This window comes from Oryx dammah, unplaced genomic scaffold (assembly GCF_014754425.2).
Source record: "Oryx dammah isolate SB20612 unplaced genomic scaffold, SCBI_Odam_1.1 HiC_scaffold_20, whole genome shotgun sequence".
NCBI classification, from domain to species: Eukaryota; Metazoa; Chordata; class Mammalia; order Artiodactyla; family Bovidae; genus Oryx; species Oryx dammah.
In genome coordinates this window covers 34,354,743-34,374,136 of record NW_024070204.1, presented here as the reverse complement: position 1 = coordinate 34,374,136, position 19,394 = coordinate 34,354,743, and the positions used below count along the sequence as shown (strand labels likewise).

Here is a 19,394-nt window from a genome sequence, read left to right as displayed (position 1 = left end):
AGTTGGTGATGGACAGGGAGGCCTGGCGTGCTGCGATTCATGGGGTCACAAAGAGTCGGACACGACTGAGCGACTGAACTGAACTGAACTGAACTGAATACTTATTAGTATTAAAAATACTAATACTTATTAGTATTTATAATTGTGAAATTTTTCCGAGGAGTCCTGCCCCATAAATCCATTAATTTCAGACTTGCTTACAGTATGAAATCTGGACAGACCAAGTTCTTTCTGCTGAAAGATAAGGACTCTGAGCTGGAGCTCTGTGTTAGCTCCTCCCTGTCTGACGATAGAAAGTATAATCTAGTCGGTTAGTCCCAGGAAATTTCAGTTACTTTTTTTTTTTTTCCCAATTACTTTTCTCCCCCACAATCATTAAAGATTTAAATTCAGTTCAGGGTTTATCTCACTTCTTCCCGAGATGTTCTCTCTGTTCTCTGAGGGCCTCTGTGGGGTCAAACCATGGAAAGTTAGCTCTCGGCTAAGTGTTCCTTTGCGGTAGGCTCCACCAGTCAGTCTCCCCCTTCCTGTCTTCTGAGGTGTGCAGTTCGCTTTGATTCGGGGGCTGCTGTCCTTTTCTACGATGACTTCAGCTGAGATGTAGCTGCCTTCTTATCTGATGTGCAACCAGATGGGACGTCTACTTCTGTGCTCGTTATCCAGATCCAGTTCTTTTGTAGGCCAGTCATCTGTCTCCATAAAATGTAGAAATAACTATCATTAGCTCCACATATCTTAAATTTTGCTGTTGGTTAAATTACTAAATGTACCAAGAGTTTATAGCTTCTTTTCTAGTAGAAACCCTAAGAGACCCTGAGAAGTTGTTTATCAAGTTTTTGAAATTATCCTGTTTTTAGAGAGAAATATTTGTGAAAGTTGCTTATAGCCACCATAAAAATATAAAACTATATTCATTTATAACTTGTTATTCCAAAGTTTTACATTTTTAAGTATGTTTACTAAGAAGGGCAAAGTGTTTATTGAAAGATTGTTTTTGATAGTTTTAAGATCTATTGAGCCTGAGTGTTTGTGTTATAGGAAACTTTATTTTAGAAGTTGCTTACTGGAGAAAACTGTTTAAAGTTCTAAGTTACGTTTGGTCTTACAAACTTCTGAGAATAATCTCACTTAACCTAGTTTTAATGAACTTAACTAGCAGATAAAGACTATAGATTCTCTTAAAATTAGCCACTCTGCTGAAGATATTCTTCCTTGTGAAAATCTTTACAAGTAATAAGTTAACTGTATAAGGTTAAAGCATAGTACAAGTAGTAGGCAGAATTCCAAAGATAGCTGCAAGAGTCCTGTCTTCTGGCTATTCAAACGTAAATCTAGATGATTTAATTTGGCTTGAGGGATTTTTTTCAGATGGTATTAATCAGCTGATTTTAAAATAAAGACATCCTGGTTTTTCTTGGTAGACACTGTGTAATCAGATAACCTCTTAGAAGCAAAAAAGAGAGGTGGAGGAGTCAGTCAGTGAAATGTGGAAAAGGAAGACAGGAGAAAAGCCACACAAGGGAAGATTAGAAAAGTGACAAGGACTCATTTCAGCCTTGCTGGCTTTGAAGAGGGCCAATATCCAAGGAATAAACGCACCTTTCAGAAACTTCTAATAGTACCCCCTGCCTGTAACCAGCAGGTAAATGGGGGACCTGAGTCCTGTAACCACATGGAACAGAATTCTGCAAACAATCTCAAAGAGCCTAGAAATAAATTTCCTCTAGAACATCTGACTAGAGATCTCTTCAAGACAATTGGAGATACCAAGGGAACATTTCTTGCAAGGGTGGGCACAGTGAAGGACAGAAGTGATAAGGACCTAACAGAAGCAGAAGAGATTAAGAAGAGGTCACAAGAATATACAGAAGAACTGTACAATCAAGGTCTTAATGAACTGATAACCACGATGGTGTGGTCATTCACTTAGAGCCAGTGAATATGTGAAGTGTGAAGTCAAGTGGGCCTTAGGGAGAATTATTATGAACAAAGCTAGTGGAGGCGATGGAATTCTAGCTGAGTTATTTCAAATCCTAAAAGAGGATGCTGTTAAAGTGCTGCACTCAGTATATCAGCAAATTTGGAAAACTCAGCAGTGGCCTCAGGACCAGAGAAGGTCGGTTTTCATTCCATTCCCAAAGAAGGGCAATGCTGAAGAATGTTCAAACTATTGTACAGTTGCACTCATCTCACATGCTAGCAAGGTAACGCTCAAAATCCTCCAAGCTAGGCTTCAATAGTACGTGAACTGAGAACTTCCAGATGTTCAAGCTGGATTTAGAAAAGGCAGAGGAACCAGAGATCAAATTGCCAGCATTCATTGGATCGTACAAAAGGCAAGGGAATGCGAGAAAAATGTTCAGTTCTGCTTTGTTGGCTATGCAAAAGCCTTTGACTGTGTGGATCGCAGTAAACTGTGGAAAACTTAAAGAGATGGGAATACCAGACCACCCTGCCTATCTCCTGAAAAACCTGTATACAGATCAAGAAGCAACAGAACTAGACATAGAACAATGGACTGGTTTAAAATTGGGAAAGGAGTATGTCAAGGCTGTATATTGTCTCCGTGCTTATTTAACTTATATGCAGAGTACATCATGCAAAATGCTAGGCTGGATGAAATCACAAGCTAGAATAAAGATTGCCAGGAGAAATATCAGTGGTATGAGATGATACCACTGTAATAGTAGAAAGCGAAGAAGAACTAAAGAGCCTCTTGATGAAGGTGAAAGAGGAGAGTGAAGTAGCTGGCTTAAAACTCAACCTTCAAAAAACTAACATCATGGTATCCAGTCCCATCATTTCATGGCAAATAGAAGGGAAAAAAGTGAAAACAGTGACAGATTTTATTTTGGGGGGCTCCTAAAGCATTGTGAATGGTGACTGTAGCCATGAAATTAAAAGATGCTTGCTCTTTGCAAGGAAAGCTGTGATAAACTTAGGGTATTGAAAAGCAGAGACATCTCTTTGCCAACAGTGCTCCATACAGTCAAAGTTTTTCCATTAGTCATGTATGGATATGAGTGTTGGACCAAAAAGAAGGCTGAGTGCTGAAAAATTGGTGCTTTCGAATTGTGGTGCTAGAGAAGACTCTTGAGAGTCCCTTGGACAGCAAGGAGGTCAAACCAGTCAATCCTAAAGGAAATCAATTGTGAATATTCATTGGAAGGACTGATGCTGAAGTTGAAGCTCCAGTACATTGGCCACCTGATGGGAAGAGCCAAATCATTGGAAAAGACCCTGATGCTGGGAAAGATTGAGGGCAGGAAGAGAAGAGGGTGACAGAGGATGAAATGTTAGGATGGTATCACTAACTCAGTGGACATGAATTTGAGCAAACTCTGGGATATAGTGGAGGACAGGGAAGCCTGGTGTGCTGCAGTCCATGGGGTTGCAAAGAGCCAGACACAGCTTAGCAGTGGAACAACCACAACATAACCTCTGAAGAGGAATGCAGTCCTGCTGTTACTTTGGCCTTGTGAGACTGAGCAGAGAACCCACGGAGCTCTTCCTAGACTTCTGATCCACCAAAACGGTGAGATATTAAATTGGTGTTAGTTTCAGCCACAAAATTTCTGATAATTTGTTAGGGCCATAATAGAAAACTAATATAGTCCAAAGTCTTTATTTTAGCTGATTTTACCAATTTAAAATTGATATGTGATTTGTATTCCAGAAAGTTAACCTTTTAAAAATGCACACTCCTTTGATTTTTAGTATATTCAGAGTTGTACAACCATCACCACTGTTTAATTCCAGAATATTTTCATCACCTCAAAAAAGAAACACATTAGTAAGAATTTCCCACTTTTCTTCCCCCCAGCAACCGTTAATCTATTGTCTCTATGAATTGGCCTATTGTGATATTTTATATATATAAAATCATACAATACATGTCCTTTTGTGACTGGCTTCTTTCACATAGCTTAATGGTTTTAAGATTCATCAATATTGTAGTGTGAATTAGTACTTTATTCCTTTTTGTGGCTGAATAACATTCCATTGTATGGATATATAACATTTTGTTTTATTGTTTCACCCATTGATGGATACTTGGATTGCTTCCACTTTGGCTGTTATGAATAATGCTGCTATGAACGTTTATGTGTAAGTTTTGGAATAGACACGTATTTTTCATCCAAAAATGTTTACTAATCATTTCAAGGATATAGGTAGCCAGAAGGTACAGATGAAACGTAGAGAAATCTGGAATTGCACACACTGTTGCTGCTGTGCTGTGCTGTACTCGGTTGTGTCTGACTCTTTGCAGTCTCATGGACTGAAGCCCACCAGCCTCCTCCGCCTGTGGAATTTTCCAGGCAAGAATACTGGAATGGGTTGCCATTTCCTACTCCGGGAGATCTCCCCAGCCCAGGGCTCAAACCTGGCATCTCTTGCATCTCCTGTGTTGCTAGGCAGTTTCTTTACTACTGACCTACCTGGAAAGAAGGAATTGTATACGTTGCTCCAAGTCTTTTCTCACTGCAGAAGAATGTGTCCTGGCCTTTGTTTAACACCATGACACAAAAGGGAGCTATTTCAGTATATCTTTTAAATTATATAGCTTGTGTTTTTCATGGGGTCATAATCCATAAATCTCTATATTCTAAATTTATTTCTAATAAGCAGCCTAGACAGACTCTACCTCTGGTAAATACTGTTAATTTGTTTGACAAGAAGACATGCTTAGCGTGCTTACAAGGGGACTTGACTAGATCACGTCTTTCTGGAAGTGAACAGTAGAGGGAGAAAATAGATTCCAAGCCTGCTGCTAACTCTTTTCTTCCCAGGTTGATGTGTCTTAGATCCTTTTTGTTTTATTCTGTCAGTTTCCTTTGACTTTTTTTTCCCTAGATTTGTTAGACTTGGGAATTGTCTCTGAACCATATGTTGGGTTTGTCTGTCATCTTTTCATTTAGCGTCATTTAACGTGTTCCTCTTTCCTTTTATTTCTTCCAAGCCAGTAATTAATCTCTCCTCATCAAGGGAGCCAGTTTTGATTAAACTCAGGTTCACATCTTCTTAGAATTCAATCCTTCAGTGGTGGTACTGTGTGCTCCCCTGTTGCAGAGTATCGTATGGCACCTTTGTCTTTTTTTCTTTCACTTATTAGGACAGTGAGATGAATCGATGAGTCTGGCTCATGTTCCATGCACTGTCCATTAACATTTTACCTAATTTGGCATATATTGATCCTTTCTAGAGTTAATGTTTTATCAGGAGTTGCCATAAGATGACTATAATTGTCATCTTTTTTTTTTTAGTTGCATACATACGTAACTTTTTAAAAAGTTATGTATGTAAATATACTTTTTTTCTGCACATAGATACTTAAATTTGTTTTCTTTTATTATTTCTTTGGGGAAAGCCAGGATAAATAGCATTAAGTTCTTTTCATACAGAACTTTTTAGGTAAAAACTGAATGACAAGAGAGGTTAATTTGGTTAGAACTTTTTTTTCTTTTGAGATTTAGCCAGTGAATTTGTTGAGTTTGTCCACTAAGTTTGTGTGTGAGTGATTTCCGTGTCATTTTCTTACATAGTATAGGAACAATGCTGTGTTTTCCATTCTTTATGGTTTATCTTTCATGCCTTGTTTGTTGTTTTATAATTTCCTTAAAAACTAACTTATATGACTGATAATTAATATATTCTGTCTTTTTTTACAGATTCGCATGAAAGGGTCCCTTCCTTCATTGAGTCCTTTCCCTGAGTCATTACTTAATCACTGTAAAGGAGGTGTAGCATTCTTTCGACCTGGAGCAGCTGGAGACCAGAAGCTAGATGAAGTGTCCATTAAAGCAATAGGTTTGTCCAGAATGAACTGCTTGCTTAGAAATTAGGTCTAAATATTAATAATGATATATTTTACATTTGATTTGGGGATGTTTCCATGTAATGGAATACTGTACTGATAAGGAAAAGAGTGTGTATGTATATTGCCACCATGGAAATATATCCAAGATACATTATTTGGGGGCGGGGTGGGCGTGGAAATGAGGGATAGTTGCAAAACTGTATAGATAGTATAATTTATATATTTTTGTGTACTTGTATTACTTTTGATAAAAGAATTGTTTTGTATTGGAAATTATATTTCTAGTATTGAAAAATTTTAAACTTAAATGCCTAATAAATGATTTTTCAAATAAATTAACAATACAGTATTAAGTAGAGCTATATGTATTGACTTTGAAAAATATCCACAACATACTATAAGTTTAAAGCAAGTAAACGACTAGTAAATAGAGTAGTTTTTATACTGTATAGTGTTTTTAGTATTTTCATGTAACTGACATGTATGAAATATTCCAGAATAATATGTGTAAAAATTCTGTAAGGATCTCCGCAACTTTGATACAAAGTATTGAGGGTGATTTTTATAATCAACAATACAAAAGGATTTATTTTGGAACATAACCAGCAGAGGTGAAGTTGTTGTAATATTAATGTATATACTCATACAGTCTTCTCTCATATTTCCATTCTTGATTTAGGTTGCTTCAGAGAACTTTGTGCTTTGTGTTGGATGCTGCATGTCCGTGATAAGTTATCCTATAGTTGCAGGCAATATCAGAAGGCAAGAGAAAATGTGGAGGAAAAAAAGGTATTAACTCCAGAAGAGTAAGAAAAATGCATAAATATTACTTGGGAAATTATTGTTTGATAGAATATTTTACTGTTTGTTACTACATTCCGTTAAATCATTAAATCATTATAGTCTGTGTAAAGCGAAAAGCAAATGACCCTTTCAATATCCGTATAGGACCTTGAGGCAAAGTTTGGTCCCTGTCTGGTTGAGCACTGTCTGAGTGCGGTGGAATGGGCTTACAGAATGTTGCCCTTCTCTCGGTTTTCTAATATTGAAGAGCTTATTCAGGATCTGATTTTGAGCCTCCTTGCAGAACTGCCACCAATCAGAAAGGTAGGTGAAAATAAATCAGAATCAGAGACTTTAAAGAATTTTAATTTTGTTTTAATTAAGAATGATATTGCTTATAAAACTCATTTTAAAATTTTCCTGAAGGTAGCAGAAATTTTTGTGAAAGCATTTCCCAATCCTGAGGACATAAGAGTTTCTTTAAGAGAAAAATATCACTCTCTTCAGCAGAGACTCAGACACTGTGTTGTGAAAGGTAATTTTTGGCATTTCTTAGGCATCTGATAAATTGCTAAAGATTTTCATTTTGTTTTGAAAGCATTTATTTTTTCATGCTTATGTTTTTATGCATTTCTCTTTCAAGATGAAGCGTATGAGAAGGCAGAAGTAATTCCTCATTACCAATCACCAATTCTGTTGTTTTGGACTCATAAAAAACTGACTTCATGTCATGCCTGTTAGTTAGTAGCTATGTGACCATAGGCAAGTTGCTCGGCATCTCTGAGCCTCTTTTCCATATTTGTAAAATGAGTATATTAATACCTGTGTTATGAATGTATATTGAAAGAGGATTAAGCAAGATAAATATATAAAATGAGTATATAATGCTTTGTGTATATATATATATTATATATATATAATGTAGATATTTTATTGAAAACTAGCTTTTTCCTTTTAATGGTTATTTATGCTTCTAATTTACAGTTATTTGCATTCAAGATGACCTTTGGGAAATTTGTTATTGTAGAAAAATATAAATAATATCAAATGTAATGTTTTTAAATGTGTAGTTCAATGGCATAAAGCACAGGCATACCTTGGAGATAGTATACCTTTGGTTCCAGACCACCTTAATAAAGTGAATATTGCAGTGAAGCAAGTCACATTTATATTTTTGGTCCTAGTGTGCATAAAAGTTATGTTGACAGTATACTATAGTCTATTAAGTGTGCCCTAAAAAAAGACAATATATTAACGTAAAACTTTAATTAAAAAGTACTTTATCACTAAAACATGCTAACCATTCTCTGAGTCATAATCGTGAATCATAATCTTTTTGCAATAGTAATAAAGATCACTGATCACAGATCACCATAACAAATATCATAATAATTAAAAAGTTTGAAATACTGTGAGAACTAGCAAAATGTGACGCAGAGATGTGAAGCGAGTAAATGCTGTTGGAAAAATGGTGCCAATAGACTTGCTTGATGAAGGATCGCCCCAAACCTTTACCTACAATTTTTTACAAATTGCAGTATCTGTGAAGTACAATAAATGAGCTATTTCTGTAAATTCATAATGTTGTAGACATTTTTAAAGATTCAAATTGCTCTCTGTAGAACTATAGTCACTTAAGTCTAGTCATATCCTATGCTTGGGCATTGCATTAGTACACTTATACTCTATTTGTGCTTTATATTTTTAAGACATTTTTGAAATCTCTAAAATGTCCTGTCTATGTATTAATGATATGTAAAAGTTTTCTGTAGGCAGTCTTGAAAAACTCCCCTTCCTGTGGTTTCTTGTTGTATGGTTTGTGGTTTAGTCACTAAGGCTAAGTCGCATCCCATTGACTGTTTCTTGTTACTGGTAACAGTTTCTTGTTACCTAAAGTCAAATAGGTGTTTTTGTTCTTTGGATAAAAATGTACTTACTTTCTCTTATTTGCTACTGTGTGGGAATGAGAAAAACATTACTGATTCTTTTTATAATTATCTGATTTTTGAAATAAATTACTTCTAACATTTTCATTTTCCAGGGCATACATTTTTATGGAGTCCCACTTCTTCTTCTTTAATGGACTTTTCCTAGCTTCTGAAGTTCTACCTTAAAATTATGGACCGTAACTTTCTAATATTGAAGACGGCATGATCTATAAGACTGTGAAACTAAGCCCTCAGTTAGATTTCATGCTCCCAGCAGGGGACCAGAGTTGGATCCCCTTATGTCTTGAGTTGAAATGAGTTGAGTTTAATGAACTTTAAGGCCTTTTGTTCTTTTCTTTCTAGGTCCCCAAACAGAGGAGATGATGTCTGTTATCATGCATTCTATCCATAAAGTGAGGGTGAAAGCCCTAAAGCGTGTGCAGAGAAATATAGGTTCTTTTGAAATGAATATATGGGAGCCAATTGAAGAAGAAAAGCCAGCCGAGGTTGCAGGCTTTGACAGGTTTTCCTTGGGAACTAGTCTGAGCAGGAGCACACTCACAGAACTGGGCAGTTCTCTGGCTCACAGTGATGCAGATATGGCCGATACCCTCTCAGAAGCTTTGTCAGCTGAAGAAAAAAGCAGGACACATTTCTGTCACAGGTACAACTGAGATCTCTTTAAGTAGAAAGCATTCACTTCCTTTGGGAAAAAAAGTATTTTCATGCAACTGCTGACCTGACTTCTACTCCCAGCAACCTCTGACTGTATTATTAATAATGAATGATAAGTGCCATACTCACAGGAATGTCAGAAGTATAAAATGAGACCTTACATTTGAAAATCCACTTAAAGTATTACTGAGATACTAAATAATTTTGCCATCTGAAAGTATAAAATAAAATGAGTAGATGAAATTGTAGAATTTACTGGAGGACTTTTAGTTCTTTCAGTAATCTTAGACCTAAATAGTTAAGGATTATTTGGTTAGCTATATTGTTTTTAGGGCCTTCCCTGTTGGCTCAATCAGTACAGGATCCACCTGCAATGCAGGAGACCTGGGTTCAATTCCTGGGTTGGGAAGATCCCCTGGAGAAGGAAATGGCAACCCACTCCATTGTTCTTAGGGTTTTCATGGCAGGAATTTGAACATCCTTTTTTTTTTTTTTTTAACACATTCATCTTTGAAGCTTGTCTATAAATTGTCAAGAAATTCTTGTTTATCATTTTAACCTCTGTTACTTTGATTTATACAGATTTTTTTCCTTTATAATTCCAGTATCTACAATGCAATTTATCCTTCTCATGACTAAAGAACTATATAGTCAGTTGTATCTTGTTTAGGTGAAATGGTGTCTACTTCAAACATCTGCTGAGACCATAGCTAGCAGTATCATGAATGGTGTGCTTGCTCCACCAGACAGCTGCAGTGTTAGCACAGGAACACCTCGGAGGCTGCTTGCTATGCAGTCTTAATAGGAAGAGGTACGGTGGCTTCAGCCCAGGTGCCTAACTGGAACCTTTATTTCTTTTATTGAGGGAACTAGGGATCTGTGTTCTCCCCTGAGAACCATGTTGAAAAGAAACAGATTTAAAAGTAATTATGGTTAGGTGCCTGCCCAACAGGTTTCATAGCAGCAGAAAGTGTTCAGAAAAAATACCTGGCTTTTGAGTGCTAAAGAATCCTGAGGGTAGTCCTGCTCCTTGCTCATTACACAGGGAAGCTGAAAGGGACAGATACAAGAGAGAAACTGGAAACCATAAACTAAGATGTGTATTAGTGGCTTGTGATTTTTATTGATTTTATATTCCTAAATTCTGCCCTGTTAAAGGATCATTTTTTTTTTTTGCCCAGAAAAAGCCTTTTTTTTTACAGTGAAATTTCTTTTAACACATTTTAGTCTTTTTTAATATTAGATTTCTGTTTTGATATTACTATTATATTTTTTGGACTCTGAATGTTCAGTTCTAACAAGTGTTTAGAGATCATTTAGTCCAGCTCCCTCATTTGCAAGACAGGTAATCAAAGCATTAAAAAATGATAGGTATGATTAAACAGTGGAGAGAGTCTTTATTGTCAATTTTAGTGATTAAATGATCTTTAATTTGTCTTTTCAAACTTAATTTTGCTACAGAAGTGCCCCAAATCACATGGAATTAACATTGACTGGTAAGCCCAAAGGTAAAAAGAAAATATATAATCAAAAGGAAAACCCTAAAAGAAAAGAAGATTGTGAAAAGTTATTACAAAATGCACTTCCTGTAATAGGTGTTTGGGAATTTGAACGTGACGATGACGAATATATTAAATTCCTTGAACTCTTCTTGAGTTATGTTCTTGAAAAAGACCTACTTGGTTCCAAGGATGCTGGCATTCCATTTCTAACTAGTTTTTCTGGACATCTTAGAGAACACGAACTTAATTCTTTAATTTTTGATGTACATACAACATTAAAACGACGTCACAGCAAAACCAGAAGCCAGAATGTGTTCAGAGCCGGCTCCTGCTTTGTTGTCGCTCCTGAGTCATATGAGTGTGAAAAATCAGAAAACCAGACACTTTCAGCTTCTGTACTAGCTAATCAAGGGATCAGGCGTTTTTCCGAGAACCCTTTGAAAGAAGTCAATCAAAATGAAGGGAAGAGTGGGTTGTTCGGTTTAAAACAGAAGTCAGTTTATAGAATACAAGGTGACAATGCAGAGAAAACTTTAATACAGAGATTGTCAAACCATAGTGTTTGCATTCCCAAATCCACTGAAACTAGAAGATGTATTTTCAAAGCAATTCAATGCAATGATATTAACCCTCCAGAAGATCTTCCTGTAGCACTAAGTAACATGTGTGGCAATACAAGAAGGCTATTGGAATGGATGATGAGATGGTCTGATAAAAGACTGCTCTGCGACTCTGCACTCACTGAGCCATCCTGTGAGTACAGTCCTGTCATTCGTGTAAAGACCTCAACAGCCGCCATTCTTACATCGTTGTGGCTTTTGGAACAACCCTATTTTGCTACATATAAGGCAAAAAATGCCATCGTTAAGGTAAATGCTTGAATTGCTTATGATTAGATACAAATTAGAATTCTTATTTTAGATTAAAGCTGTATTTGTACTTCCCTACCTAATAAAGAATCAATAAGTAACAGAATTGATGACAATGCTAATTATAATCTGTATCACCTTATTTTTTAAAGTAGTTCCTTTAATTCTTAGAAATGATTTATTAGGGTTAAAGTACTTTCAGAGAGGCTGTGAGATTTTGAGGTTCCATGTGTGTTTATAAAAAAGAAAAATAGGAAGTTTCGTGGTGGACTAGTGGTTAGAATTTGGCACTGTCCGTGTAATGGCCCCACTTCAGTCCCTGTTCAGGGAACTGAGATTCTGCAAGCTGTATGGCATGGCCAAAATAAAAAGATAATTTTAAGTGATATTACAAGTGGTTATTACATTTATATTATTGCTAAATATCTTTATAATAGTAAGGAAAGTGAAATGAAAGCAACTTTACATTTTATTTCTGTTGTCCTGTGGCCTGAAAACATTGGTGATTTACCTTTCAAGTTTGTAAGGCTGATTTCTTTTGAATACTCAATGTTGTCAAGCTTGTTTTTTCTAGGTGGAATAATGAGTTAGCTATTGCTTTAGCATCAGATACTGAGTACGAGAAATACAATGAATACTCGATAAATGAATAAGAGACTTAGTCAGAAGTTCTGTAGAAAGTATTAATAATCTAAAAATATAATGAAAAGTAAGGATTCAGTAATGAATATTAAGTACTATTAATGGTTTCTTTTAGGTGCTAGAGAATAATTCCCCTGGGCCTCAGAATGGACCCAGTATAGAGAGTGATTATAGAACAGAGGCTGGCTGTTCTGTTGCAGTATCCACTCAAGGTGGGACTGAGGAAATAAATGATCAAAATGAATCCTGTCAAAGTATCTTGAAGTAAGTTGCTAATTATAGATACCTTGTTTAATGATTTTTGGTCTTGAAGGAGAATTGAACCCTTGAAAGTTACAGAAAGGAGCTTTTCTTTGAACTAGAGAAGCAGCAAGTAGTGCTTTCTGAAATATTTTAATAATACGTTACAAATTTTGTTTCTTTCCATGTTAGTCTAGCGTATATCTTCTGAGACAGGAGCAGATTTATCCCAAGAGATCCCTTTATTATGTTCATTGACTTCCTGTGTCAAAGTTGAACTAACCATCTCATCCATTTTTACTTAATTCGTAGTACTATGAGGAATATATCCTTGAATACTAAAGCTGAAGGCTTGGTAGCAGGAAGATTCCTTTATGGGCTGAAATTATTCTAATCTGAGTAAATAAAAATGGGATATTCAGTCATTTATTGAACCTTTTTAAATTTATTTTTTATTCTTCATTTTAACCTTTTATTTCATTTTATTTTATTTTAACCTTTTATTTATTTTAACCTTTTATTTTAACCTATATGTGCCATATGTGGTTAAAACAAAGACCTCGTAAGTATGAAAGCTTAGTTTGTTCTTTTTCAATTAACTGAATCTGTTGAAAGCAAACTCTTTGTTCCCAAGTATGAGTTATGATTTTAGCTGCTTCATTTTTGTCAATAGAATACCAACAGAGGTAAAAAATCCTGAAATAAAAGGAACCAAAGATGAGATTGTTTCTGTCACTGATGATAATGGAAAAGAATTTGTAAATATCGATGAAGATCTTTTAGAAGTAGAAGCATTTACACAGGAGGAAATGGATATATACCCAACAGACCATGAAGGTCAGTTTATTTAGCTAATCTTTTTGTTTGACCTTACTGATTTGATAGGGTGAATGATTATGAGATAACTTAGTCTTATATCTAAATTGGAATGTTTATAAAATAGCCTAAATCCAATTGTTTAAAGAGAATTTAATATTTTTGAAATGTTAAGCATATTAACTCGTAACTTGAGTTTGGAGTCTTTTGCCTTGCTGTGTTAATTATTTTGAGTCTCTTCATTTCTGTGAACCAATCCTGTGAACCTTTCCTTGGCAGGCTTCTTTAAAACAGCAACTCTCAGAGCTTTATATGGAATTAAACACACTGATATAAGCCCTTTCAAGGTGTATCTGGACTCACTTGGTAAAAAGGAGTTGTCTCTAGATGTTAAAAAATATTTTTGTAAGGAGGATAGGAAATGTTTCTGCCATCATGTTTCCTGTAATATTCCTGAACCTTCTGAAAAGTAAATTGATTAACTTTCAAAAGGTCTGTGTTTTCTTCCCTCTTGTTTCCCCATAGAGGATGCCAAAGAGTTTGCCAAAGAACCTGTTGAAAGTCCCAATATTGCCGTTCACACGCAGATGCAGACCTTACCACAGCATTTAGGAAAGGTAAATGTGTAAATATGGATTGTTGTTGTTGTTTTTTAGTTGCTCAGTCGTGTCCTACTTTTTTGTGACCCTATGGACTGCAGCCCAGCAGGCTCAACCGTCCATGGAATTTCCCAGGCAAGAATGCTGGAGAGGGTTGCCATTTCCTTCTCCAAGGGATCTTCCCAACCCAGGGATTGAACCTCTGTCTCCTGTGCTGGCAGACAGATTCTTTACCACTGAGTCACTGGGAAGTCTTCGTAAATATAAAGTTACTTAAATCATACTATGGTAACACCATAGTGTTTTTATTCAGTATATCCAACCACGGCTATTGTCTCTTAAAAGTATACTGTGAATCATAAAGTATAGCCATGCAGCATTTTTCTTTCTCAGAAATTCTGTTACTACTAAGATTTAATACTTTCAGGCAATGAAGTGTTAAGTACATAAATTGTAGTAAATTAATTTAGCCAAGAGTGTTGCAGTGTTCCTTATTCAGAATGTATAAGTTTGTCAGTAGTGTGCAGTTTTTGCGCATACATGCACTTTTATGTATTATTTGTTTTCTCAAAACACTATACATTAGATTTCCAGGTAAGACACAGACATTTCTAATTATTGAAACAATTCCTTTAAGAGGGATTAAGCTTTTATTTTTTCTCATTTTCTAGTTGTTTTCACAGTGTACAGTTGGGGCCCTTAAACAACATGGCATTTAGGGGCTTCGACCCCCCCCATGCCGTCAGGAATGCATGTCCAGTCGTCCCTTAGTGTTCACAGAGGATTGGTTCCTGGGCCTGCTGTGGATTCAGCCAACCCCCAGATTGTGTAGTAATGTATTTATTGGACAAAACAAATCTGCATATCAGTGTACCTGCTCAGTGCAAACCCAAGTTGTTCAACGTTCTGTTGTACTTAGGTAGTAATGCGTGTGTAATTTACAGATACGTCATAAATACACTGTAAATGATTTCTAGTGGCATCATTTGTCTTTGCAGTTTAATATGCTCAGTGGCTTAAGGCGATGGGCTTGAGGCATCGCAGGATGAAGGTCTGGTCAGAGCAGGACTGAGGACATTTCAATGTTTGGTTTCTCACTTGCTTTCAGACTGTTTTTGTTCAGGAGAGTGGCTAATGTGAAACCCAAGATGCCAAAGACAACAATACCCATTTCACCTCTTTTCTTTGTTGGGTGCTATTAATTTTAGCAGCATTCCACAGGAGAGGCTCAGTGTCCAAGGGAAGAACCACTGGAGGAAGAATCCGCTGAACAGAAAGGGTAAGGGGGAACAGTCTGGGCGGCTTTCGGGGCTCGCCTGGGATTCACGTGATGAAGAGGATTCTTTTTCCTCATAATTGACAGTATATGTTTTACAGTGATACCGTGTTCCTAGTGAAATGGTAACTTCAGTTTAATAGCAATGGTAATGATGATTTTTAGTAAATGTTATACTTCTAAATTTTGATAGAGTGAGGTAAAGACGTCTAAATACCTTTTGTTTTCCTATCACTATCAGTCTTAAAATATAGGTAGACATACACAGAGTTTATTCACCTGCTAATTAAGGGCCTCCCTTTCCCTACTAGTTTCATGTTTATTGGGTAAAAGTAAAGAATCATATTAGTCATCACATACGTGTATGATCTTTCACTGTTGTGGTATGATCACTGCACACTCTCCGTGGGGCTTCAGTGGACCCATACTCCGCTTGCTAGCTTATTATTGCTTCAAGGATAGCTGAAGACAGTTTTCATATGCTGCAGTTTGGGCATGATTTCTTGTTAGGATTTTTGAAGTTTTGAATTTTTAGAATTACATTGACTAAGGAAGGCAACTCAGTTAAATTCTCTTTCTCTTATGTACAAATTTTGTGCAGGCCTTCTGTGAATAATTAATAAAATAATATATTTAATGTCCTGTGTCTCTACAAGTAATATAAACATTTCTATTAATAAAAAACTAGACATTGCAGTTTCAGATGTGATAATGGGCTCTGTAGTGTTCTGAGCAAAGTTTCTGCTTCTTCCCAGGTGAAGTTTGAGGTCCCAGCTAACTTCATTTCCACTTACTTTAGATTATATTTTTTCTGTTGCCAAACATTTAATAATGTTCAAGTCATGTATTAAAGCCATCCGACAAATTCTTTGCTTTTATTTGAATCTCTTGCTATTGCTATGGAGACAAATGTAAATAGATTGTAATTATGAGCTAAGCATTACAGAAGATTAGAGGATGTTTATTTAGACTCTTAGATGGCTGAGCCTTAGATCACCTGTATCTTAGATAATGTAAAGAGTATTTTCCTAATTGATTTTTAATCTTTAATTATAGTATGATCGAAGCCTCTACAGATCTTGAACACATCATTCCTCATTCATTTTGTGTAGGTACAAATTCAGAAGTTTCTAGGTAAGCATTTTTGCCTACTGTACCATTCTGATATAATTACAAATAGAAAAGAGAAAAAAATGATGCCTGCTGTACCATTTTGAAACAATTACTAAACATCTTGACCAAAAACTAGGAGAGTAAAATGAAATCAACATTATGCATTGAAAGATCAAAATAGGTATCCATTTCTGACAACTTGATGTTTCTCACTGCAAGATTTTCCTGTAACAGTTGTGTTTTAAAGACATGCAGGAACTATTTTAGAACAAGTCTCTTCCAAAAAAGAGAAGTCATGGGTATGTTATTGAAAGAGGTAGTTCTTGCTCATGTTCAGCCTTTAGCAGATTTCTCATGAAATATCAAATGCCTTTAATTCTCTCATAGAATAGTCATCCAGTTCTATCTTTTGAATTTCTTTTCCAATGGTTGAAGGGTATAAATGGTGTTGAAATCAGAGAATGATACAGCATAAATTTGCTTTAGAAAAATTCTCCATAATTAAAGTTTATCTCTTTGCTACTTATTAAAAAGCAAAGGCCAATAAAGTTGTGTTAAAACAGGCAAGTAAGTTGTAATGTCTGTTCTTCATGGATCTCCCAAATAGAATTCTGTTATCAAGCACATGCTTAATAAAAAGGCTCATATTATTGCTGAAACGGAATGAGTGTAAATCCAAATAAATCTAAACACAGTTTAATATGTTATTTTCTTTTTAGAGACAGTGATCAGTTCATTTGGACATGATATTACCTGCTCCCTATATTGATTTACGTATAAAACATTGAATACTTCTTGTGTTTTAAGGAATCATCCTCAAACAATCATTTTATTTAAAACAAAAACGTACTTTGACTTTTCATTTTTATTTCTAAATAAGCATTTTTTTTAGGACTTAGTTATTAATGTAAACTCTCTGATTTGTTTGGAAATGAAATATTCACAATACTATTGCTTCACATTTATTGAAGAACAGCAGGAGTTTGCTCTACCCATGTTAGAATTAAACATATTTTAAAAAATACATTTATTTATTTTTGGCTGTGCTGGTTCTTTGTTGCTATGCGAACTTTTCTCTAGATGCTCAAGTGGGGACTAGTCTTTAGTTGTGACACTCAGGCTTCTCATTGCACTGACTTCACAAGCTCTACGGCACATGCGCTTGGAAGTTGTGGTTCCCAGGCTCTCGAGCACAGGCTCAGTGAATGTGGCACATGGGCATAGTTGCTCCGTGGCATGTCAGGGTTTCAACCTGTGTCTCCTGCATTGGAAAGTGGATTCGTTACCACTGAGACACCAGGGAAGCCCGGAATTAAACATATTTCTTAACCCATACTTTCCACAGTTTTCTTAAATCCACTCTGGATCTTTAAATTTAATCCAAGAAGTATATTCCTAAGCCAAATGACATTGTCTGTCCACCTAATCAGAATGATTGCACAGGTCTCAAACTCAGATGCCTACAGGTACCAGGCAAGTAAAATAAATGTGTAAGCTGACCTGGGCATTGTAACACGATAGCGCGGGGGCCATGGCTGGCTAGACATCACATGTCCCTTGGTTATGGCATTTGAATGAACAGCTCTGCTGATGACAACTGTGTCTGGAGGCTAAGGGACATACAGTGAGATAGGCTTTAGGGTTTAAATTTCCTGAAAACTTCCAGAAAGCTTTTAAAATAGAATAAAAAAGTAGGGTCAAAATACTCAGCTCATAAACACCTAATGTGTTTTTTTTTCCTTGATTAACGTGTGCTTTTTATCTATATGCTTCCACATAGTACTCCAGTCTCTGCATGTAAGGATAAATCTTCCTCAGTTCCACCTTTGGCATCGAATGGAGTCGCAGTGGCTTCACAAACACCGGGACCAACAGCTCAGCCAACCCAGAGAAATGAACCCAGCGCTCAGTTATCACAGTCTTCCGATTCTGTTAGGCAAATGCTCCAAGATGAAATGTTTAAATTAGTTCAGGTAAGCACATCTCCGTTTAACCCAGTAAGTCTACACATGGTATTTTCGTCAGGTTTTAAACTACGAACAAACTTTGGGAGTCTGATGAGTTCAAGTTAAATCGCAGGGTTTTCCTGCTTTGGGCACTTTTCCTTTGTTATTCAGAAGTCCTAATTCTAGGGTCCAGAGTCTCAACTGTGTTCCCTACTTCTCCTGATGACTTCTTTTTTCTGAGCTCTTGGGAATCCAGAGCTGCTGACAAAAGTGAGGTGGCTGAGCAGACCAGCCAACCCCTGCTCAAAGGTATCTGAATCAGTTTATTTTCTGACACAGCCTGTCACATCATATTTGGCTTGAAATTGTTACTTGCATTTAAAGTGTTGTTCACTTTGCCTTCTGTCATCTTTTTCTCACCTGGTATCCTTTTCTCTCTCTACCAACAATTTAAAATTATTTCCTTTTCCCTTTTCTGTTGTATTGCTTATACATTAATTCCCCTCACATCTGTTCTTTTCTTCATGTATTCTACATTCACTTTCTTTCTTTTTTTTTTTTTTTTTGGAGGATAGAGGCATTTTATTTATTTTTTTTAATTAATTAATTTATTTTTTATTTTTTTACTTTACAATACTGTATTGGTTTTGCAGTGTACCATTTCTATACCGGCAATTCTGGACACTAATTTTTCTCTTTGAATTTATGGGCCCTGATAACAAAGACTTTTTCAGCGTGCTCCACCATACCATGGAACTTCTTGAAACTGATTTTATTCTTATTCTTCTGAGTCTTTTATTTCCCTTTTCTCTTTAGTAGCATCACCTATTTTATCAGGTTAAAGTTTAATTTTTTGTTTATAATTTTCACATATTACTTATTTTTTATTTTTTGGCCAAACTGCACATGGAATCTCAGATCCCTGACCAGAGCTTGAAGCCATGTCCCCTGCACTGGAGGCCCAGAGCCCCAACCACTGGACTGCCAGGAAGCCCCCTGCTTAAAGGTTTAGAGGCATTTGTCAGACTTGTTTTCTGGATTACCTAGAGTCTTTGCTGGTCACTGCCCTGAATATTTAACAAGTTCTCAAGATAATTCCAATACACACAAAAGATAAAGAGTCACTGTCTTAGAGAGTCACCTTTCCCCTTTCACTGGGCATGTTCAGTGTCTTCTTGATTCTTTTG

General features: G+C 36.1%; 1 protein-coding gene across 13 annotated transcripts in view; it reads left to right on the top strand.

Annotated features, from left to right (window-relative positions):
- CPLANE1 (ciliogenesis and planar polarity effector 1) overlaps window positions 1-19,394 on the top strand; it is a 106,219-nt gene that overhangs the window by 31,164 nt on the left and 55,661 nt on the right. For 11 of the 13 annotated variants that reach the window (XR_005724767.1, XR_005724769.1, XR_005724768.1 and 8 more), the window contains exons 21-32: window positions 5,670-5,808; window positions 6,498-6,607; window positions 6,767-6,925; window positions 7,028-7,136; window positions 8,893-9,193; window positions 10,666-11,575; window positions 12,333-12,481; window positions 13,131-13,294; window positions 13,799-13,890; window positions 15,081-15,151; window positions 16,205-16,282; window positions 18,042-18,234. Coding sequence is in view for 10 of the 13 variants with exons in the window: in XM_040262338.1 (XP_040118272.1) it covers window positions 5,670-5,808; window positions 6,498-6,607; window positions 6,767-6,925; window positions 7,028-7,136; window positions 8,893-9,193; window positions 10,666-11,575; window positions 12,333-12,481; window positions 13,131-13,294; window positions 13,799-13,890; window positions 15,081-15,151; window positions 16,205-16,282; window positions 18,042-18,234 (2,475 nt within the window). In the remaining 3 variants the exon portion in view is untranslated. The remainder of the gene's footprint in view (window positions 1-5,669; window positions 5,809-6,497; window positions 6,608-6,766; window positions 6,926-7,027; window positions 7,137-8,892; window positions 9,194-10,665; window positions 11,576-12,332; window positions 12,482-13,130; window positions 13,295-13,798; window positions 13,891-15,080; window positions 15,152-16,204; window positions 16,283-18,041; window positions 18,235-19,394) is intronic. The other 2 variants (XM_040262348.1, XM_040262340.1) reach the window with 1 other exon arrangement.